We start from the raw sequence: 23,498 nt of genomic DNA, 5'->3' as shown, positions 1-23,498 counted from the left end.
ATCTTCCCAGCGGTTTGGAAACAGCATGGTTCGACCCGGCGGCACTGCAGGCGACTCCGGCGAAACGTAGGTCAACAGATGGTGGCTCGGCGATGGGATGACAAGACAAAGATGCACCGACGGCTATCGGCAGAGGTGGCCACGGCAGCGACTCTGAAACAGGCGACTTAGGCTGAATCACGGCAGCGGCTTAGCAGCTTGGCGGCAAGGCATCCACGGTGACAGAGGAGATGGCGGCCACTCGGCGAATCCGTGCTTGTGGCCACGGCAGCCCCTGGACGCAGTAGCTCAAAGCGGCCACTTGAGGCGGAGGCGAGGCCAAAACCGGGCGGCTCCGAGACGGAAGTGGCGGTTTGAACCGCAGCCAGTCAGGAGGCTTGACAGCGCAGCGGATCGGCGGCGGTTCATGGCAGTGACTGGAACGATGCGTTGATCCGCCGTAGATTAATCCGACTGGTGCGTGAGACGTGGCCGAGCACAAGGGAAGCGACGCGGGGACGACGGCTCAATACGGCTCAGGGCGGCCAGCGAACGAGGGCGGCTTAGAGGTGATTGAGTCAACCGGGCCGGCTCACGGCAGCTCGGCGGTGCGGTAAGGGAGGCGAAGGTGGCATCGGTGGCGGTTCAGCAGCGGTGAGCGTCCGGCTCGACGCAGAGGTTATGGGCGACGGCGGCTTCGTCAGCGTTTCGGATCGGCTGCTCGGCGTTGATCCAAAAAAGGCGGCTCACAGACGCCGGGTCAGTCGAGGCGGAGCAGCTCGGATCCGGGTTGATGAAACGGGTTGACGGAGGAGTCCGGTTCACAACAGCGGAGATTCGGAGACGGCCGCGGGTCGATGAAGCGGAAACGGCCGTGAACATGGGTGGCGATTTGGAGCTGAAGGTGAGGCGGCGGTCTTGGCACGGACGTCCGCCGGGGCGAAGGCCCCTTGGAAGCGGGGATGGCACGAGTGCGACGAGACGGTATCTCAGTAGAGAGATAAAGTGAGGCCGGTAGAGGCGGCTCACGGCCGAGGCCAGCGAACCGGCGTGGCCAGTCTGCAATGGCAAAAGCCGGCAATAGTGAAGTTGGACGGCGAGTTACAGCCATGGAGGCCGAGTCCGTGTCCACCCTTGGGTCTTCCTCCGGGTCATGGCCGGTTTCGAGGCCGAATCCAATTACTGTTTTTCTTTTCGTATGCAGGCCCGTCTTCAGAAATTCGAGGCCGCGGACGAAAACCAAAATGTGGCCCAAATTTTGATCAATTCACATAACAAAAGAACTAACATTCGCAAAGCATACTCTCACTTTATAATATAATTTCAAATCAGTTTATCTGTACCTTATTTAGGCATATATCAAATATTAAAGCTGGAAAGGTAAAGGGATAGGAAAGCAATAAACTAACCATTAACCTCATGTTCTACCAAAAAGAAGCATCCGTCTGGTATTTCTTGAAATAAAATCTTCAATCATATCTTCGTACTTTATCTTCTCCAAGACATCATTTTCATGTGCTATTGTCGCCAATCCATTAAGTCTTTCTTGTGTCATAGTAGAACGCAAGTAGGACTTCAACAACTTGAGTTTAGAAAAACTCCTTTCAGCAGATGCAACCGTTACAGGAATGGTCAACAAAATTCTGTATGCAATAACAGCATTAGGATAGATTGTGGAGCGCTTCTTCAAATAATTCAGAATGTCAAGAGGACCCATTGATTTATGAAGTAAATCCTGGATGAAAATTAGCTCACAACACAATTCAAGTCCATCAATATCTGTATGTTCTCCACTCTTAAGTGCATCTTCAAGATTAACACAAGCAGCCATCAAACTCTTGTCATCTAGTGATCGCAGCCTATTTGAAGTAAACAAGAAACCAAATATCTTTTCATACCCCTCATATTGTTCAAATCTAATGGTAAGTGAAGTTATAGCTTGATCAACAACACGTATAAAATAATTGACCCTAAATGACTCCTCTGCAGATTGTGAGTCGATAGATGCATCATCTTCACCCTCATCAAATTGTTTTTTCCTTTTGATTTTACGCTTGGTGCGGAACTCTGGATGAATATCCATCTCCACTGCAATTTTTTTAGCAACTTCCAATGCTTTTGAAAAGCCGGTTTCTCTATACTTTTTGAAAAAGAAAGCAAGCCTTTTACAGATTCAATTGCAATATCAATAAGCATATCCTTTGACTGTAACTCTTTGCTAATCAAATTAACAGCGGATAATATTTCATACCAGATGATGATTGATACTAAAAAATCAAAGCCACCAAGTTCATTCTCCGCCAATGATTGAGCTTCACTTTGTGTCAAAGAATCTTTATCACTTTCAGCCACTTGCAATAAGGCCTCCCTTATTTCCGGTAGCTGAAACCTTATAGCCTGAACACTATCAACACGACTCTCCCAACGAGTAGATGATAATGACTTGAGAGTCAATCCTGGTATGTTATCTTTGAGAATTTGCCATCTCTTAGTAGAATTAGCAAATATTGTATAGATACGCTGGATAACTCCAAAAAAATCTGTTGCTTTACGACAAGACTTTGCCATATCACATAGTGCCAAATTCAGACTATGGCAACCACTAGCTGAATAAAAGGCTCTTCGGTTTATTTCCAATACTTTGTTTTGTACTCCTTTATTTTTTCCTTTCATATTCGACCCATTATCATATCCCTGACCTCTCACATTGTCCACATCAAGGTCAAGACTCTTCAATTCCTTCTGTAAAACATCAAACAATCCTTGCCCGGTGGTATCATTCACATCCAAAAAACCTAAGAAGGATTCTTCAATGCAAAAAGAATCTGGAGATGCATCAACATACCTAATTATCAAAGACATTTGTTCTTGGTGGCTTGCATCAGGAGTACAGTCAAGTATAACTGAGAAGTACTTTGCTTCTTTTACCTTCTCAATGATTTTCAACTTGATTGCGGCAACGAGAAAATTGATTAACTCATTCTGTATGGAGGGGCCAAGATAATGATCATGAATTTTATCATTCGTGATGCGGTCAACATGCTCTTTTATAACTGGGTCAAATTCAGCCAACATTTGAACAAGTCCTAAGAAATTTCCATTGCTGTCTTGGTACAACTTACTATTACTACCACGGAATGCTATATTGTGTTCTGCAAGAAATTTAACAATCAAGAGGATTCTAAGCAAAACTTTTCTCCAATGTTCCTTTTCCTTCTCAAGTTCTCGCTGAGCAACTTTGTCAATTGTTTGATTCTTCTCCAACATAAGGCGCAAGTCATACCATGTAGTCATATTTGTGACATGTTCTCTACTAGTTTCATGCTCTTTAAGTCTATGACCAAGATGAGCCCAGTCACTGAAACCTTCATTTGCTAACTGCCCTCGCACGAGCCCTTTTCTTAATAATTTGCAGCAAAAACAAAATACCTTGTCAAGATCTTTGCTGTACACAAGCCATTCTCTGTCACACTTTTCCCCATTTGAGAGAACTCTAGTATATGATACTGCAGAAAACCTTCTAGACAATTTGTCCTTTTTACCATGCTGAATAGATGAGTCTCTTTTAGGACCCTTTTGCACCAAAACATCTATCATTTTAGGATCAAGTGCATCCCAATTTCTTGGATCAAATATATCAAACGGAAAAGGATATTTGATGTCATCAGCAATATTATCATCACCGGTGGTATTAGCGTTATCACCTTCATTGGCAGTATCAACATGATCACCCCCATCGGCAACATTATCATCACCCGCTTCTTCGGCAATACGATAATCAATTTCTGCATCACGAGCCTCAACCTCTGTGTCATTGTCATCATGACCATCATCTACATTAACATCCATAGTTTGATTTTCCAAATCAAGTCGGGGTATTCTCACGACATATCCATCGAGGGAACCTGTTTGAGATCGAGCCTCACGATCTAGTCTTTGTTTCTTCTTACGCTTTGAAGCACCAGAATCATGCTTCCTAATTCTAATGGACATGATGAAGATCCAAGCACAAAACCTAACAAAATTACAAGTGATCAAATAGAATGTAATTAGTTTAAAATAGTAACTAGATGACTAAATGTGTAGATCGTTTGAATAGAAGAAAATAAGTTGGAAAAATAACCTTGGTCTTGAAGATTAAAACACAGCGGGCGTCCCTGTTGACTGTTGCGTCTTCAGTCTTCACGGCAACTGAACTGCGCCGGCACAATCAGATGAGCAGATGATCAGCGTTCAGCAGATGGACGATGGGATCGCCGGATGGCCCGGATCAGATCGGAGCCAACTGAACTACGCCGGCACAATTGCTAGGGCATCGCCAATCGCGACTTGCGAATTGAACGATCTGTATCTTTTTCTGATTCCTGAACCTCCAGGGCTTCCGCTCTGGCCATCGGGGTAATGGGCTGTAGGCTAATTTGGGCCTCTAGCGTTCTAGGGAGCCAGTACGTACTGGTTTTTTCCTGTACCTATATGTACTTATTTTTTAGCGATCAAGTGAGCCAATGAAACGGATCTTTTATATACTGGTTTTTTCTACGATGGGGGCCCCTCGATTTTGGAGGCCCTGTGCGGTCGCTCATTCCGCTCCCCCTCATCGACGGGCCTGTTCGTATGGAACAATCACAGCTTTTCCTTACGTGCTCCCACCATAGTATGCACGAATCAGTAGGGTTTGGTGGATTAGCACTGCTGCTTTTGATTTGACCATAAGTCGTCGGTACGGATTGGATCTGCAGTGGAAAACTCCCTAGCCTCAAGAACACACTCCAAAAATTAACCTGACGCCGGATCACCAGATCGTAAGTACGTGCCACGGCACGCAATGCAACCCTAACTTTTGATTTAGATCTTTTGAGACCGGCTCTTCCTCAACCGGAAAATTGAAAGATCCTCGATCCCTAGAAGAGATCCCTCCAAGAACTCAACACCACCGTGCGCAAGCCCCAGGTAGGCGCCAACTATCATGAAATTGTCATGGCAGATGTCCTTAGTGTCAGGACTTAGTCGCGAGGCCAACGCATCTATGTGGTAGCTTGAGAGGGGTTGAGCGGGACGAGAGACGCGATGTTTTTACCCAGGTTCGGCCCCTCACGGTGGAGGTAAAAGCCTACATTCTGCTTCATTGATATTGATGATGATGACCACGGTTACAAGAGTGCTCTATCTCGCGAGCTATTGTCTAAACCTAACTTGTCCAACCCGTGGAACTTGTCCCTCTCCCTCCTTTTGGGGAGCCCTGCCCCTCCTTATATATGTTGGAGGGGCGGGTTACATGTAGAGTCCTATTAGGATTAGGACTAGTCTATCTCTAATACAAACCGGATACAAGTCCAGGTCTTAACTCCTTGTAACATAAATGTTCCTCATGCCTTTCCTCTTAAACCGGCCCACCATTATCATAAACCGGCATGTTGGGCCTTGGGCCTTGTCATCCATCTGGAACACGCGCCGGGTCACCAATGAGTCTTCAGGCTCGTGAATCGTCATACCAGTGAACCGCCAGACACGTAAACCGCCAATCCTATGGCGGTTTACCAATGAAACGCCTAGTCCGGCCAGGTTATACTTCCGACCGGTTTACGCCGCGGGGTATATCCCCGACAGTAGTCAATCTTCCCCCATTCTCAGTCATGGATGTTGCATTGCGATGCAGTGTCTCCGCAGCGCCGGCGGTGGTCGATCTGACGGACAAGATGAACGCCAGGCTACGGCGCGGGGGAGGGGAGACGCACAGTTCTGGTCGCGGCAATCACCGGCAGCCGCGCCGCATCTCGTACAGAGATGTGATGCGAGAAGAGAGAAAGGGGATGGGCTCGATCTAGCATAAGAGGATAGAGGAGGCGTCGTGGGACCACAAGGCGACGTGGCGTGCGAGCGACAGAATTGCTATTTCATATTTACCTCACATTTAAGTTATTCACCACAAAATTAAGAGACTGGAAATTCGGGCAAATTGTTTGAGCGTGCGCTGTTTGTTGGCTGTTTTTTCACGTGCGTCAAGACTTATTTCTGTATGTATGTACCTGGCCATTAGTCTGCATTAGAAAGAATGAAGCTTTTTGTGTTGTTTTTTCATGTGGGTTGGTTGCAGAATGAGACGAGCATGTGCGTACGACGGTCAATGTATACCTATCTGTGTACTCGGCGGAGGAGGGTGGGGAGCACATATCTGTCTACCTCCGTTTATGGTCTGATCCTGGAACTGCTAGGGTCAAGTTGTCCAAGACGTTCCTGATCGGTGACCCTAGTGGCAAATCACCATCGATTGTGCTTGTTCAGAAGATATTTTTACTAGGGTACGTGAAACCTGGGGGTTTCAAAAGTTCATCATGGTGAATTCTGCAAAGTCACATACATAGGCCACAATGGTTCCTTTACCATACGTTGCGACCTTGAAGTCCACACGAAGGCGTGCACCACTAGTACTAGCATCACCATCGCCAAACCTATGATCGTCGTGCCGCCGTCCAACATTGTCAGGCACCTCGAGCAGCTGATGGTGAGCAAGCAATGGTCAGACGTGACGTCCCTGGTCCAGGAGAGCGAGATTCACACGCACTGGCTCATCAGCGCCGTGCGGTCGCTGCTTCTATACGAAACATTAGAGGCGTCGACAACCAACAGTGTCGTACGGATCGGCGATATGAAGGCCGTTGTGCTCAGGGCCATACTCCACTTTGTCTATACCGATGAGCTGGTTCCTGTGAATGAAACGGTGGTAGCCAGAGAAATGCTGGCGGCGGCATGCCGGTTCCGCCTGGAGAGGATGAAGGCCATGTGCGAGAATTTGCTCGCTCATCTCCTGTCGAAAGACAACGCGATGAGCACTCTGGAGCTGGCATTGCGACACCACTACGAGGAGCTCAAGATTTACTGCAACGACTTCATTGAACGTGCAATGAAGTGATGAAAAAACACTTTACTTCGATATTTATGCCTCAGAATTTGAAGTTGAAGTTGTAGAACTGAAGCTTGCCGATTCCACATTGTATGCCTCAGAATTCTTAACTAGTTTCTTCCATGTATCTATCGACAAGTTTGAATGTATATATGTACTACTACATCACATGAAACATCTAGCAATCTGTGAGATGTTCACAGTACTCTAAACTTTCCTGTGGTCGCTCACCTCCCTAGCATCCCACTGCACATGTTCACGCCGTCACCGCCTTCACCTGAGGCAACTCCGCTGGCACATTGACCATTTGGCACAAGCTTGTGGCACACCATACACCCTGGGGCGTTGTACGGCGGCGAGGGGTCTAGGATTTTCATTGTGTCATTGAGGAGAGGGCCTTTTCCCCGGGTAGATGAGTTGAACATTAGTAATATATAAACTTACGAAAGATTAGGAGATATAGTTGTAGAAGAGAAAAGCAAATGCTACTTGTCCATGTAAACGACCTCTCCATATAGTACTACTTGGCAGTTTTAGCGCCATTTAGCCCCTGTTTAGCATCAATTTAGCTGATTTAGAGGCTGAAGCTATTTGCCATAACATGCTATTTGCACTTTTGGTTGTTGTGTTTTTCTTTTGCGAGGCCATCATGAATTGTTTAACAGATACCGTCAAAATATTTTCTTGTCCTTATATTGGACGTAAACTATAGGATCCCTGCTAAAGGAAGAAGACACTGTCTAATTTTTTATCTGAAGTTATCCTAAATATTGGGGAAAATGCAGTAGCACTTTAACCTAAGAACAAACAGAAAAGAATAAAACTCTGACCGAAAATATCATGAAGCAACATTAAATCAGGAATCTTCTTAAACATTATCCAACCATCTAAATTTCAAGTCGAGATAGAGATATTAGGAACCAGCATTCAAGCACTTGAGGATGACGGTGCCGGAGCAAGGTTAGCACCGTCAGCGGAAGCAATCGAGGACGACGCTGTGGAAGCGGGGTCAATAGCATCTCTGCTAACACTCAAGGTCGATGATGATGGTACGGATGCGAGGTCAACAGTATCCCTGGCCTCTTGCACTTTCCTTCCTTGCAGAGCTTCCATTGCTTCACCCAGCATCCCTGTCACCTTCCCTCCTAATTCTGGCTCAAGCTGTTCAGCCAGCGGGTACAATTTCTCGTCTTGAATCTGCAAGGTAAACAAAATATACGACCAAACTCAAAATTCACCCTTCATTGACATAAATGGCTAATATATAAAATATGCATGCCAAGTAAAATTTGTAACTGTGAAATTAGCACGTCCTAATACAATTCCACTATCCTTACAAGGATGTTGTTTCTCCGGGGCAGAAGAATCTACAACAGTGGTGGTGGTGTTCTTGCTTGCGACAGATGGAATAGAGACAATACTATCAGTTTGTGCGAAGCCCGGGGGAACCATCACAGAGTTGGCGTTCGCATTCATAGAATTTGGCATGTATGTGAAGGCTTGGTTGGCATTTGGGTACACCATCTGCATTGTAAAAGCAAGAAAGTCAGGTGAATTGATTACTTGTGACATAATCTGAACATGGGCACGGCTGGATGCACTTTGCAAGAGTACCTGATGCATTAAGGATTAAAAAACTTAGGTCAAAAAATGGTCATCTCTCATGCCATAATACCTGTCGGTGTAGATTGATTCCTTGATGCACACCACGCCAAGCATGGTGCAGTGGCCTCGGCATGTTATACGTATATGGCGTCATGCCGCTAGGAACCCAAGGAGTGAAATGCTGTTGTGGGAATTGCTGATACCCGAAGCCTGCAGGAACCTGTGGTGGGAACATGCCAGGCACTCCTGGACTGACGTAGAACTGACGGGGAGCAAAATTTTGTGGTACTGCGGGTGCTAGAACTCCTGTGTTCTGAATACGAGCAAAGTGTGCCTAGAAACAATGTCAGTAGCATTAAGCTTGTGATGTGTCCCTTGTATATATTCTTGAAACAGTTGAAGATCTAATGTTCAAATATTCAATGACACACAGGTGACAAGAGAGAACCTGTTTTACTTAACTTTATTTGGACGGTAAAAAAATAACCATTTTGTTAACACTCACCCACATTGATTCTCAGTCTATGTTATCCTTAGGATGGGACAATATACAACTTATTTATAACTGAACTGATTTTCTTTTAGTTCATCAGCTATGTGCAAAAATGAAACAAATAATACGTAAATAATTGGACATGTAGTAGACATGGACACATAGCAATATTAAAACTCAAACAGCACTTATCAGCATATAAGATTAATTAAAAGAAGTCACTATTTATCACTTATCAGCAGAAGGCACCTAATGTACAAAATGATCACTTGGGAAAGATGTACCACTAGCATCGCTCGTCTTTCCTCTTTGCGTTGAGCTACACCAACATACAATGGCTTTTTGCCGACTATCTTCCTGTTCATCCCGTCAATCTACCACATTGATCAAAGATGATTTAATAATCTAAACTAGTCAACTGGATGCATTGGGCACGTTTGCATACAACTAAACCATGTTACTTACAGCCTTGTGGACAGCTGCAATAGTTGTAAATGACACAAAGCCATAACCCTTGCTCCTTCCTTGTGAATCAACCATAACCTAAAAAAATGTTAAGAAGGTGAGCCATGATACTAAGAAACAAAATTAGCTAGCAAATAAAGAGAGAAGTACCTTGCATGATCCTATCTCACCAAAAAATTCAAATAACCCTCTAAGATTTAGATCATTAATACTATCATCTAGATTCTTCACGTATAGATTGAGCCCTTCAAAGCTTTTGAATTTCTCATTTCTCGCACGCTCAAAGTTTTCTCTCAGTTCTGCTTCTCTTTCTGACTTTTTCTGAGCTCTTCCAACATACAAAATTGTATCCTTAATCATCTTACCATTAAGACTTTTCACAGCTTCTGTAGCACATTCTGATTCCCCATAGTTAACGAATCCGAAGCATTTGGATATTCCATCATTATCTCTCATGATTACAGCGCTAGTAATTGTACCGAAAGGACCAAACTCTTGCAGAAGGTCATTGTGAGTGAATTCCTTTGGCAAGTTCTTCACATATACATTTGTATAATTACTCGCGCTGATATTTGGCTGCCTCTCCTGACGACGAATGAAGAGACCTACAAAAATTTGTTTGCCATTCACCAACTTGCCATTCAAGCTGTCGATGGCATCATTGGCAGATGTCTCCTCTGCAAACTGAACAAATCCGTACCCTTTTGATTGACCGTTAAAGTGAGTGGCCACTTTGCATGATAGTATAGTGCCATAGCGACCAAACATATCACTCAAGCTCTTGCCATCAATATTTGGCACAAGATTTTTTATGAATATATTGGCCTTTCCACTCAATCGCAGCGTTGGGTCCCCATTCGAGAACATAACTCGGATATGCTTCCCGTTGAGAGGTGTAAAATTTAAAGAGTCTAATGAACGTTTGGCTGCAAAACAATCACATACAAAATTATTAGAGGTAATTGCAGTATTAAACTCAAATCCTCTAGTAGGGCAAGCAAACATACAAATACAAAGAAAAAGAAATCAGGTTAAGGTGAAAACAATAGTGTAGGTATGGTATGTATATGTATAATTGACCACGATACAACATGGTGTATTATATATGACAGGATGTTCATCGAGAAGATAATTATCGGATGTCCGATATGCAAAGCTAATATCCAATTTGAACTATGTACAATTTCGCTCTTAACTAATTTGGCAGCGTGGAGCATGAATAAACTGATGAAAATTTGACTAGGTTAACTATGAAATCCATGGGGCCATCGTGATCATACAATCTACCTAGTGTAATGTAGCACATTTCAACACCATGGTGCACAAACTAGAAAAATTCTTAACGAACTTTTAACCCACATTCAGTTCCCTCCTGTTTATATTTTCCAAATTGCCACACCAACTTATGGAGGAATCGATGGAAACAACAATGAATTGGTTAAACTAGAAAACAAACTGCATGGACTAAACTTTTAAAAAAATCGCTCACTAACCAAGTCAACTCCCAAATGTTACACCATAAAAAAGATAGACAACACCAATAACAGAAACATGTCCTTTTGTTTAGTTAGAAAGAAATAAGAACATAGACACACATTAATTGTAACCAAATTCTAGCTATTTGTTTTTTCCTAATCATATGCACATCCGAGTCCAAGTCGGATTGTGACAATGTTAACTTCCACGATGACGTTCTACACCATGCATGATGCACAATCTACAATGTCGTAAGGAAATTTAAGCTCTATTTCCATTCTCTTATGTTCTTAATTCCCGTGTGCAATCTACAAATCTTGGCTATCTAATAAATAAACCGTGTGGCCCAATTTAACAAAGAGCTAAATTTTCTCTCGCTAACCAATTCAACTCCCAAAAGTTAGACCGTAAGTAAGATAGACGACGCCGATAATATGAACATAACATTTTGTTTATGACAGAATCCTGCAAGTAAAAAAATGCATTAACTAAAATAATAATCGTGTGTGCCTACTTGCTTTTTCAAAATAATATATCCGATTTTGAGTCGGATTCCGACATATTCGGCAACATTATTTTCCGCGTCGAATTTTGCACCATGGTGCACAATCTACGCAGAAATCTTAATAGGATCTTAACCCAAATTCTATTCTTTCCTATTCGTAATGACCAGAAGAAATCTATGAAGCCATAAAATCAGATGGAATCAACAACTAATGTTAGCTAATTTGAAACAAACCAACCCAAAGTTCACAAAAAACTACAATTCCTCTCGCCGACGATTCAATCCAAGTATTACGGCGTAAGTAAGATAGACATCAACAATAATGGGAACATTTAGTTTGTGACAGAAATATATAGGTAGATAAAAACACATTAATTACAACCGGTGTGTGTGCCTACTTGACTTTTCCGAATCATACATCCGACTCTAAGTTGTATTCCGACAGCATTTGTTTCCACAAAGATTTTTTGCCATATCGGAAACCCGAATCGGTTACGGATTCTAACCCTGATGTCAGTGCTCGGCAGCATGTTCTACAAACTGCTGATTCCATTATCTCCCCAATCTACAAACTGCCGATTCCATTCTCTTCCTAATCTACAGTGCCTTGAAGTTATATTTCTTGTTGTGATCTATCGAAGCGAGGGTCTTGGTTTTTTTTATGGAATGTGCATAAACCCAATCTATAAAGAAGTCTTACCAAGATTTAGTCAAAATTCCATTCACTTCCTAATCGCCAAATGCAATCTATGAAGTCATTCCCTCATTGGTAACAATGATCAATCTTGGCTGACTTGAAAACAAATCATGTGACCTAATTTAATAAAAACTACAATTCCTCTCGCTAACGATTCAACTCCCAAATGTTACACCATAAATAAGATAGACAACCACCAGTAATATGAACATGTCATTTCATTTACGGCATAACTCAGCGAACAGATAAACACATATTAATTGGAACAATTGTGTGTGTCTACTTATTTTTCCCAAATCATACATCCGGTTCTGAGTCGGATTCCGACAACACTATATTATCTACGGCGATTTTCTACCCCATGGTGCACAATCTATGGAGAACTCTTAACAGGATTTTAGCCCAAATTCCTATTCTCGTCTGTTCATAATAAACACAAGCAGTGTACGAAGCCTTTCACTCAGACACAAACAGCAATTAATGTTGGCTAATTTGAAAACAACCAACCTAACTTAACAACAAACTACAATTCAACTTGTGATTCAATTCTCAAGTGTTACGACCTGAATAAGAAAGACATCACCAATAATAGGAACATGTCAATTTCTTTTACGACAAAAATATATGGTATGTAGGTAAACACACGTTTAATTGCAACCACTGTGTGTGTCCGTTGGCTTTTGCCAATCATTTATCCTATTCCGAGCCCGATTCCGTTAGGATCAGATTCCGCAAACCCGAAACGGTTACGGATTCCAACACTACTTATGTTAGTGACACGTTGTTCTATAAACTGCAGGTCAACACACTATCTACACGCGTTCCATCAAAAGACCCTCGCCTCTGTTGACCAGAACAAGAAAATGCCAAAATAGAACTTCAACCGATGGTGTGCCACATCTTGTATGGGAAATCTAGTAAATCACAGACTTCACAACCAAGATCTAAAACCACGCATCCTCGTAAGTTCTTTGTATCCCCAATCCAAGCCTGAGTAGATGAACATGCAAAGAGACAAAGACAACCCAAAAAAAAAAAGAAAAAAAAAGAGATGAAGCCAAACTCACCGTCCTCCCGGCTGTAGAAATTCACGTAGGCATAACCAAGTGACCTGCCAGTGACGTCCCGGCAGACACGGAGGGACGCCACGGGCGCCACCTGGCAGAACAGGGCGTAGATATGCCCCTCCGCCACGCCATCATCTAGGTCGCCGACGTATAGCGAGGCCCTCGAGCCCAACGCCGGTCCAGGAGGACGCAGCATGACAGCCGGGACCAGCAACGGGCGACCTGCCATTGCGTAAGATGCTCGCCAACCAGTGGCCAGGCACGGGATCGGTCGATCGATCGATCGAGCAAGAGTGCTTGCTCAAAAGGCAACAGAATACAGTCTCGGAAGGCACAGGATGGATTCATCGAGCAGGGGTGTTTTTATAGGTGAACGCTCTTGGATGGATATGCTCTCGAGTCCTATACTCGCTTCTCATTAATTGATGCATTAATTACTTCCTTTCTTTGTGTAATGATAAGTATTGGGCATTAACTTTGGGGTCGAGGAGACGAGTGTGTTTTTGATGGAGATATCTACACGCTGGAGATTGATTTTGGGTCCACATATACTACTATAGGAATTAGTAAGTTCGATCAGTTTCCAGGGCCATATATCACTACCATTTAATGTTTGGGATACTAAACTGGATCGAGCGTAGAGTGTGTTGTGGTGTCCCGATCTGGACATCTAAGGATCAGAGGATAGCTTGGAGAAGGGGATGAGATATCAGACAAAAGGGGATGAGATTATCAGCTGAAAAGATGAGAAGGTTCACAGGATTCAATTACAACACACCCCGAGCACCACTGCTCATCTCCTAGTTATACCACTCTACACTTACAGGTGGGACACACCCACGTACAGCTCACAGTAACTATTCATCGTCCACGTCATCGTCGTTCGCCGGTCCACTTGTCAGGGAGTCTAGAGCCGGCGACTCGCTGTCCGCCGAATTGGAGGAAGGCGTGACATTGCCCCCCGCTTGAGCTTGCTCATCGTCCCACAGAAGAGCTTCAGGAAATCTGCTTTTGACGACATAGTAATCCTCCCAGGTAGCACACTCTGGAGGAACATGTGCCCATTGAATGAGAACTTGAGGTGCTGCTGCATTGCCCTTGCGTACCATCCGACGATCAAGGATTGCAACAGGTACCGGTGCTACTATTGTCAAATCCGGCACGGCAGGAATATCCGTATACACAGGAGTGTAGTTTGGAGTAAATGGCTTCAATTGGGACACATGAAAGACTGGGTGTACCTGAGCTGAAACTGGTAATTGTAGTCTGTATGCGACAGCACCAATGCGCTCCAGAACAATATATGGACCGAAATACTTGTAGGATAATTTGGGATATGGACGATTGACCACTGTTTGTTGGGCATAAGGTTGGAGTTTCAGCAAAACTTGATCACCCGGTTGAAACTGACGTTCAGTCCTGTTCTTGTCAGCATAGCTCTTCATGAGTTGTTGGGCTCGTATCAGCTGAGCACGCAAAAGTTCAGTCGGTGCCTTATAGTCGATAACAACACTAGCAGCTGGCGAGTCATTGGACACGGTAAGGTTAGGCATTCCTCCAAAATTTGGGGCAATGTGATACAAAGCTTGGAATGGTGAGCATTGAAGAGCAGTATGAAAACTGGAATTGTACCAGAACTCTGCCATGGATAGCCAACGACGCCAATGACGAGGATTGTCTTGTACAGCACAACGAAGATACTGCTCCAAACATTGATTTACTCGTTCGCTCTGACCATCGGTTTGCGGATGGTAAGCGGTGCTGTAGTGGAGCTCAATACCCATGGATTGCAGCAGGTTTCTCCAAAACTTACTAGTGAAGATCTTATCACGATCAGAGATAATGGTTTTGGGAATACCATGTAGTTTCACCACAGTATCCAGGAAAACTTTGGCCACTGAAGTTGCTGTGAAAGGATGATGCAAGGGCAGAAAGTGAGCATACTTTGTTAAGCGGTCAACGACCACCAATATTGAATTTGCACCCTCTGAATTAGGAAGACCCTCGATGAAATCCATTGTCAATTCAGTCCAAGGACTGTCGGGGGTGGCAAGGGATGCAGAAGGCCAGCTGGTTTTGTATTAGTGTGTTTTGCTTGTTGACACACTATACATTGATGGATATAATTTTCCACGGCAACCTTAAGACCTGGCCAATAATACAGCTGCTTCAATCTGTGGTATGTGGCTTGAATACCTGAATGGCCTCCCACTGCAGTATCATGGTGAGCTGCTATCAGCTTAGTTTATAGGGCAAGATTTGCACCAATATACATTCTGCCTTTGTAAGTAATTAGGCCTTTCTTCAATGCATAACCTTTTGCATTAGGAGATTGAATTGACAATTCTTGTAATAACTGAGTGGCCACTGTGTCAGTGACATAGGAATTGGAAACCTCCAGGACCCAATCAGGTTGCAAGGTGGAATTGGCATGTGCTTCCAATAAATGGCCCACTCGAGACAAGTAATCGGCAGCACCGTTATAACTGCCCTTTCTGTACTTAATCTGAAACTGTAAACCCACGAGCTTGGCCATTGCCTTGCGTTGCAAATCAGTAGTCAAAATTTGATCCTCTAGGTTGCAGAGGCTCTTATGATCGGTGACTATCTGAAATGGGCCGCGCTGTAAATAAGGACGCCACTTATCCACAGCCATAATCACAGCAAGGAATTCTTTTTCATAGATGGACATTTTACAGTTAAGTATCCCAAGAGCCTTGCTCATGTATGCAATTGGATGCCCTTTCTGCATTAACACTGCCCCCACTCCAGTGTCACAAGCGTCAGTTTCCACGGTGAAGGGCTCGGAAAAGTTGGGCAATGCCAGGACAGGTGCCTGTGCCATAGCTTGTTTCAGAGCAAGAAATGCTTGTGTTGCTTGTTCATTCCAGTAGAAACCCTTTTTGGTCAGAAGTTGAGACAGTGGTTTAGCAATCAGACTATAATGTTTAACAAATTTACGGTAATAATCTGTTAGGCCAAGGAATCCTCGTAGTTCAGTTGCTGTCTTAGGAATTGGCCACTGTTCCATCACCACTGTTTTCTCGGGATCGGTTGCAACACCGGAATCAGAGATAATATGGCCAAGATACTGAATACTGTTCTGCCCAAAAGAACACTTGGATAACTTAGCAAAGAATTGAGCCTGACGAAGTGTTTCGAACACCAGACGCAGATGCTCTAAATGCTCTGCCCAAGATGAACTGTAGACCAAGATATCGTCCAGGAAGACTATCACAAACTTGCGGAGGTATTTAGCAAAAATGAGATTCATAATGCACTAAAATGTGGCTGGCGCATTCGTTAATCCAAATGGCATCACTCGGAATTGAAAGTGGCCATGATGTGTTTTAAAGGCTGTCTTTTCTTCATCCTCTGGCCTCATGCGAATTTGATGGTATCATGCGCGTAAATCTAACTTGGAGAAAAATTTAGTGCCAGCCAATTCGTCCAGCAACTCATCAACGACCGGTAGGGGAAACTTGTTCTTCAAAGTTATGGAATTCAAGCGACGATAATCAACACAAAATCGCCATGTGTCGTCCTTCTTTTTAACTAACAGCACCGGAGACGCGAACGGACTCATGCTTGTCTGAATCACCCCTCTGTCAAGCATTTCCGAGACCTGACGTTCGATCTCGTCCTTTTGCAATGGAGAGTACCGGTAGGGGAGACTGTTTGTTGGATGAGCTCCTGGTTCTAACGAGATCGAATGATCCAAGGCACGATGCGGTGGCAAAGTAGTGGGCTGATCAAAAACATCATGGTATTCCTCGAGTAAAGACTGCATATCTGATTGCACTATGTTGGGTACAGATTCTGTTGTTTGCTGTATAGGATCAATCATAGCCATGGCCCAGACCTCATTCCCCGAAATCCACTTATTTAACTGTTCCACAGACATTTCCCGGAGTGACTCTTGTGGTTTAGAAAGGACACCCTGCAGTGTAATAGATTTTCCCAAATAATTGAATGTTAATGTTTTCTGACGCCAATGGCAGATCATAGGACTGAACTGCTCTAGCCAGTCCATGCCTAATATGGCATCATAGGCCCCAAGCTCCAGGATCCTCATATCAGTTACAAATGTAGATCCTTGTGTCCACCACTGTAACCCTTGTACTTGAGCATCAGATGACAAAATTTGTCCATTTTCTACCTTAACTGAAACTATTGGGACTGACTAAATAGTGCAACCAGCACACTCTGCAAAGCTCTTATTTACAAACGTGTGTGTGCTGCCAGAGTCAATAAGCAAGAGCATCACCTGATTTCCCACCAAAGCACGAATGCGAACTGTTTCCAAAGCTTCTGTTCCCGCGAGAGCATGCACAGAAAGATGATAGCAAGTAGCGGGTATTGTTGTTTCTTCCAAGAGATCCAGGGCAACCACTGCATCATCTGATAATACTTCACCAAATTCTCCAACTTCAATAGTGAGTAGCTGACCTGATCTTTTACACGGATGCTCTTTGGAATACTTATCCCCACATTTAAAACAAAGACCATTGGCGCGCCGAAAATCACGGATCTGCCGTTCCCTGTTAAAGTCATCATTGCCCTGACGGCGAGGCAATTCTGTTCGTCCCAGAGCTGGTGTATGCACCACACTGCTACAGGTTGTGGTGGATGTTTTGTTGGAGCTGCGGGACGATTTCTGGGTCGTATGTGTTCCACTTCTTCTTCCTGAATTTTTGCCAAAGCTGCAGCGCAAGTAACACTAGTAGGAGCCTGCAATCTCACAGGTCCACGAAGCTCATCTCGTAATCCAAAGACAAACTGAGAGACAAACCAGCGAGTGCTCATGGTTGGATCCAGAGAAAGCAAATGATACATACACTCTTCAAATTGGGCCTTATATTCATTCACAGAAGTGGTTTGCCGTAACTGCTGCAACTTAGTCATCTGAACATCATACTCGTCATGCCCAAATTCAGTCACCACAGCACCCGTGAATTCATCCCAAGTGAGACGTCTATGCAAACGCTTATATGCCTGAAACCACATCGCAGCAAATCCATCCAAGTACAGAGTAGCAGTACTGACCTAGTGATGAACAGGCACTCGGTACATCTCGAAATAAGTCAAGCGCTGGTCTATCCAAAGCAGGGGCATCTCACCATGGAAACATGGAAAATCATGGCGTGGTTGACGCGGCCGGTACTCCTCCTGATCTGGTTGGGCGTGGAGGGTGGGCCGCACATCCTGCTCATGTGGTGATGATGGCGCGGTGTGAAATCCGGACGGCTGCTGTTGAGGAGTTCCAAGCAGCGGCGGATGATTATTGACGAGCAGCGGCACTCCATGGCCCTTGTCGGCAGGTGGCGGAGCGGTCTCCTGATGCAGCGCGGACGAGGATGATGGGGTTGACTTGCCGGTGTCGTGGACGCGGCGCTTGATGTGGTCCATCTCGTCGCCAAACTCCTCTACCTGTTTGCGCAGGCTGATGACCTCCTCGGAGACGGTCTTGACGCTGGTATCCGTGGCGGTGAAGCGGGTCAGGATCTCATCCAACGTCGCCTGCATCTTCTCCATTGTGCCCAACAAAATTTCCGTCTGCGCCGAGGGCTTCGTGATCTTGGACAGCGCCGTCGCGGCTCTCCTGAATCGAATCCAACCCCGCTAAGGATTTCGAGCCAATGAGCCGAAGCAAATCAAGGCACCTTTCGCAGTGGAATTTTACGGATTGATCTCGGATTGTGAGCGCGAGGGGAGCAATCACAGGCTCTGATTACCAATTGTGGTGTCCCGATCTGGAGATCTAGGGATCAGATGATAGCTTGGAGAAGGGGATGAGATATCATACGAAAGGGGATGAGATTATCAGCTGAAAAGATGAGAAGGTTCACAGGATTCAATTACAACACACCCCGAGCACCACTGCTCATCTCCTAGTTATACCACTCTACACTTACAGGTGGGACACACCCACGCGACAGCTCACAATAACTATTCATCGTCCACGTCATCATCGTTCGCCAGTCCACTCTAAGTTGTATTCCGACAGCATTTGTTTCCACAAAGATTTTTTGCCATATCGGAAACCCGAATCGGTTACGGATTCTAACCCTGATGTCAGTGCTCGGCAGCATGTTCTACAAACTGCTGATTCCATTATCTCCCCAATCTACAAACTGCCGATTCCATTCTCTTCCTAATCTACAGTGCCTTGAAGTTATATTTCTTGTTGTGATCTATCGAAGCGAGGGTCTTGGTTTTTTTTATGGAATGTGCATAAACCCAATCTATAAAGAAGTCTTACCGAGATTTAGTCAAAATTCCATTCTCTTCCTAATCGCCAAATGCAATCTATGAAGTCATTCCCTCATTGGTAACAATGATCAATCTTGGATGACTTGAAAACAAATCATGTGACCTAATTTAATAAAAACTACAATTCCTCTCGCTAACGATTCAACTCCCAAATGTTACACCATAAATAAGATAGACAACCACCAGTAATATGAACATGTCATTTCGTTTACGGCATAACTCAGCGAACAGATAAACACATATTAATTGGAACAATTGTGTGTGTCTACTTATTTTTTCCAAATCATACATCCGGTTCTGAGTCAGATTCCGACAACACTATATTATCTACGGCGATTTTCTACCCCATGGTGCACAATCTATGGAGAACTCTTAACAGGATTTTAGCCCAAATTCCTATTCTCGTCTGTTCATAATAAACACAAGCAGTGTACGAAGCCTTTCACTCAGACACAAACAGCAATTAATGTTGGCTAATTTGAAAACAACCAACCTAACTTAACAACAAACTACAATTCAACTTGTGATTCAATTCTCAAGTGTTACGACCTGAATAAGAAAGACATCACCAATAATAGGAACATGTCAATTTCTTTTACGACAAAAATATATGGTATGTAGGTAAACACACGTTTAATTGCAACCACTGTGTGTGTCCGTTGGCTTTTGCCAATCATTTATCCTATTCCGAGCCCGATTCCGTTAGGATCAGATTCCGCAAACCCGAAACGGTTACGGATTCCAACACTACTTATGTTAGTGACACGTTGTTCTATAAACTGCAGGTCAACACACTATCTACACGCGTTCCATAAAAAGACCCTCGCCTCTGTTGACCAGAACAAGAAAATGCCAAAATAGAACTTCAACCGATGGTGTGCCACATCTTGTATGGGAAATCTAGTAAATCACAGACTTCACAACCAAGATCTAAAACCACGCATCCTCGTAAGTTCTTTGTATCCCCAATCCAAGCCTGAGTAGATGAACATGCAAAGAGACAAAGACAACCCAAAAAAAAGAAAAAAAAAGAGATGAAGCCAAACTCACCGTCCTCCCGGCTGTAGAAATTCACGTAGGCATAACCAAGTGACCTGCCAGTGACGTCCCGGCAGACACGGAGGGACGCCACGGGCGCCACCTGGCAGAACAGGGCGTAGATATGCCCCTCCGCCACGCCATCATCTAGGTCGCCGACGTATAGCGAGGCCCTCGAGCCCAACGCCGGTCCAGGAGGACGCAGCATGACAGCCGGGACCAGCAACGGGCGACCTGCCATTGCGTAAGATGCTCGCCAACCAGTGGCCAGGCACGGGATCGGTCGATCGATCGATCGAGCAAGAGTGCTTGCTCAAAAGGCAACAGAATACAGTCTCGGAAGGCACAGGATGGATTCATCGAGCAGGGGTGTTTTTATAGGTGAACGCTCTTGGATGGATATGCTCTCGAGTCCTATACTCGCTTCTCATTAATTGATGCATTAATTACTTCCTTTCTTTGTGTAATGATAAGTATTGGGCATTAACTTTGGGGTCGAGGAGACGAGTGTGTTTTTGATGGAGATATCTACACGCTGGAGATTGATTTTGGGTCCACATATACTACTATAGGAATTAGTAAGTTCGATCAGTTTCCAGGGCCATATATCACTACCATTTAATGTTTGGGATACTAAACTGGATCGAGCGTAGAGTGTGTTGTGGTGTCCCGATCTGGACATCTAAGGATCAGAGGATAGCTTGGAGAAGGGGATGAGATATCAGACAAAAGGGGATGAGATTATCAGCTGAAAAGATGAGAAGGTTCACAGGATTCAATTACAACACACCCCGAGCACCACTGCTCATCTCCTAGTTATACCACTCTACACTTACAGGTGGGACACACCCACGTACAGCTCACAGTAACTATTCATCGTCCATGTCATCGTCATTCGCCAGTCCACTTGTCAGGGAGTCTAGAGCCGGCGACTCGCTGTCCGCCGAATTGGAGGAAGGCGTGACATTGCCCCCCGCTTGAGCTTGCTCATCGTCCCACAGAAGAGCTTCAGGAAATCTGCTTTTGACGACATAGTAATCCTCCCAGGTAGCACACTCTGGAGGAACATGTGCCCATTGAATGAGAACTTGAGGTGCTGCTGCATTGCCCTTGCGTACCATCCGACGATCAAGGATTGCAACAGGTACCGGTGCTACTATTGTCAAATCCGGCACGGCAGGAATATCCGTATACACAGGAGTGTAGTTTGGAGTAAATGGCTTCAATTGGGACACATGAAAGACTGGGTGTACCTGAGCTGAAACTGGTAATTGTAGTCTGTATGCGACAGCACCAATGCGCTCCAGAACAATATATGGACCGAAATACTTGTAGGATAATTTGGGATATGGACGATTGACCACTGTTTGTTGGGCATAAGGTTGGAGTTTCAGCAAAACTTGATCACCCGGTTGAAACTGACGTTCAGTCCTGTTCTTGTCAGCATAGCTCTTCATGAGTTGTTGGGCTCGTATCAGCTGAGCACGCAAAAGTTCAGTCGGTGCCTTATAGTCGATAACAACACTAGCAGCTGGCGAGTCATTGGACACGGTAAGGTTAGGCATTCCTCCAAAATTTGGGGCAATGTGATACAAAGCTTGGAATGGTGAGCATTGAAGAGCAGTATGAAAACTGGAATTGTACCAGAACTCTGCCATGGATAGCCAACGACGCCAATGACGAGGATTGTCTTGTACAGCACAACGAAGATACTGCTCCAAACATTGATTTACTCGTTCGCTCTGACCATCGGTTTGCGGATGGTAAGCGGTGCTGTAGTGGAGCTCAATACCCATGGATTGCAGCAGGTTTCTCCAAAACTTACTAGTGAAGATCTTATCACGATCAGAGATAATGGTTTTGGGAATACCATGTAGTTTCACCACAGTATCCAGGAAAACTTTGGCCACTGAAGTTGCTGTGAAAGGATGATGCAAGGGCAGAAAGTGAGCATACTTTGTTAAGCGGTCAACGACCACCAATATTGAATTTGCACCCTCTGAATTAGGAAGACCCTCGATGAAATCCATTGTCAATTCAGTCCAAGGACTGTCGGGGGTGGCAAGGGTTGCAGAAGGCCAGCTGGTTTTGTATTAGTGTGTTTTGCTTGTTGACACACTATACATTGATGGATATAATTTTCCACGGCAACCTTAAGACCTGGCCAATAATACAGCTGCTTCAATCTGTGGTATGTGGCTTGAATACCTGAATGGCCTCCCACTGCAGTATCATGGTGAGCTGCTATCAGCTTAGTTTGTAGGGCAAGATTTGCACCAATATACATTCTGCCTTTGTAAGTAATTAGGCCTTTCTTCAATGCATAACCTTTTGCATTAGGAGATTGAATTGACAATTCTTGTAATAACTGAGTGGCCACTGTGTCAGTGACATAGGAATTGGAAACCTCCTGGACCCAATCAGGTTGCAAGGTGGAATTGGCATGTGCTTCCAATAAATGGCCCACTCGAGACAAGGAATCGGCAGCACCGTTATAACTGCCCTTTCTGTACTTAATCTGAAACTGTAAACCCACGAGCTTGGCCATTGCCTTGCGTTGCAAATCAGTAGTCAAAATTTGATCCTCTAGGTTGCAGAGGCTCTTATGATCGGTGACTATCTGAAATGGGCCGCGCTGTAAATAAGGACGCCACTTATCCACAGCCATAATCACAGCAAGGAATTCTTTTTCATAGATGGACATTTTACAGTTAAGTATCCCAAGAGCCTTGCTCATGTATGCAATTGGATGCCCTTTCTGCATTAACACTGCCCCCACTCCAGTGTCACAAGCGTCAGTTTCCACGGTGAAGGGCTCGGAAAAGTTGGGCAATGCCAGGACAGGTGCCTGTGCCATAGCTTGTTTCAGAGCAAGAAATGCTTGTGTTGCTTGTTCATTCCAGTAGAAACCCTTTTTGGTCAGAAGTTGAGACAGTGGTTTAGCAATCAGACTATAATGTTTAACAAATTTACGGTAATAATCTGTTAGGCCAAGGAAT

The 23,498-nt window shown here is 44.4% G+C and overlaps 2 protein-coding genes and 2 pseudogenes across 2 annotated transcripts; 1 reads left to right on the top strand and 3 right to left on the bottom strand.

Moving 5' to 3' along the window:
* Positions 1–1,396: 1,396 nt before the first annotated feature.
* Positions 1,397–3,828, bottom strand: LOC147978392 (uncharacterized). Its single transcript, XM_087514733.1, has 3 exons — positions 3,450–3,828; positions 2,192–3,323; positions 1,397–2,141 (listed from the first exon to the last, which is right to left on the bottom strand). The coding sequence occupies exons 1-3, from the start codon at positions 3,826–3,828 to the stop codon at positions 1,397–1,399; spliced, it is 2,256 nt and encodes a 751-aa protein (XP_087370859.1).
* A 1,784-nt stretch (positions 3,829–5,612) lies between these two features.
* Positions 5,613–6,889, top strand: LOC125546607 (BTB/POZ and MATH domain-containing protein 1-like; annotated as a pseudogene).
* Positions 6,890–7,601: 712 nt separating this feature from the next.
* Positions 7,602–13,731, bottom strand: LOC125546606 (polyadenylate-binding protein 5-like). Its single transcript, XM_087546250.1, has 7 exons — positions 13,189–13,731; positions 9,594–10,369; positions 9,444–9,521; positions 9,263–9,352; positions 8,706–8,819; positions 8,201–8,404; positions 7,602–8,041 (listed from the first exon to the last, which is right to left on the bottom strand). The coding sequence occupies exons 1-7, from the start codon at positions 13,415–13,417 to the stop codon at positions 7,808–7,810; spliced, it is 1,725 nt and encodes a 574-aa protein (XP_087402376.1). The 5' UTR covers positions 13,418–13,731; the 3' UTR covers positions 7,602–7,807.
* Positions 13,732–17,356: 3,625 nt separating this feature from the next.
* LOC147978391 (uncharacterized) lies at positions 17,357–19,116 on the bottom strand (annotated as a pseudogene).
* Between the last annotated feature and the right edge of the window lie 4,382 nt (positions 19,117–23,498).

Source organism: Triticum urartu, chromosome 3A, assembly GCF_056163025.1.
Source record: "Triticum urartu cultivar PI428250 chromosome 3A, HENAU_Tu73, whole genome shotgun sequence".
NCBI classification, from domain to species: domain Eukaryota; kingdom Viridiplantae; phylum Streptophyta; class Magnoliopsida; order Poales; family Poaceae; genus Triticum; species Triticum urartu.
This window is presented reverse-complemented; position numbering and strand designations above follow the sequence as displayed.

Excerpts from the sequence above, each read along its gene's own strand:
- LOC147978392 (XM_087514733.1), bottom strand. The coding sequence starts at position 3,828 with ATGGATGTTAATGTAGATGATGGTCATGATGACAATGACACAGAGGTT. Across the intron at positions 3,324-3,449 it reads TCTCTCAAATGGGGAAAAGT|TTGGTCATAGACTTAAAGAG; the intron begins GTGACAGAGAAT and ends ACTGGGCTCATC. Across the intron at positions 2,142-2,191 it reads GTTAATTTGATTAGCAAAGA|GCTTGCTTTCTTTTTCAAAA; the intron begins GTTACAGTCAAA and ends AATCTGTAAAAG.
- LOC125546606 (XM_087546250.1), bottom strand. The coding sequence starts at position 13,417 with ATGGCAGGTCGCCCGTTGCTGGTCCCGGCTGTCATGCTGCGTCCTCCT. Across the intron at positions 8,405-8,705 it reads CTGGCATGTTCCCACCACAG|ATGGTGTACCCAAATGCCAA; the intron begins GTTCCTGCAGGC and ends TTTACAATGCAG. Across the intron at positions 8,042-8,200 it reads CTTGTAAGGATAGTGGAATT|CTTGAGCCAGAATTAGGAGG; the intron begins GTATTAGGACGT and ends CTGGCTGAACAG.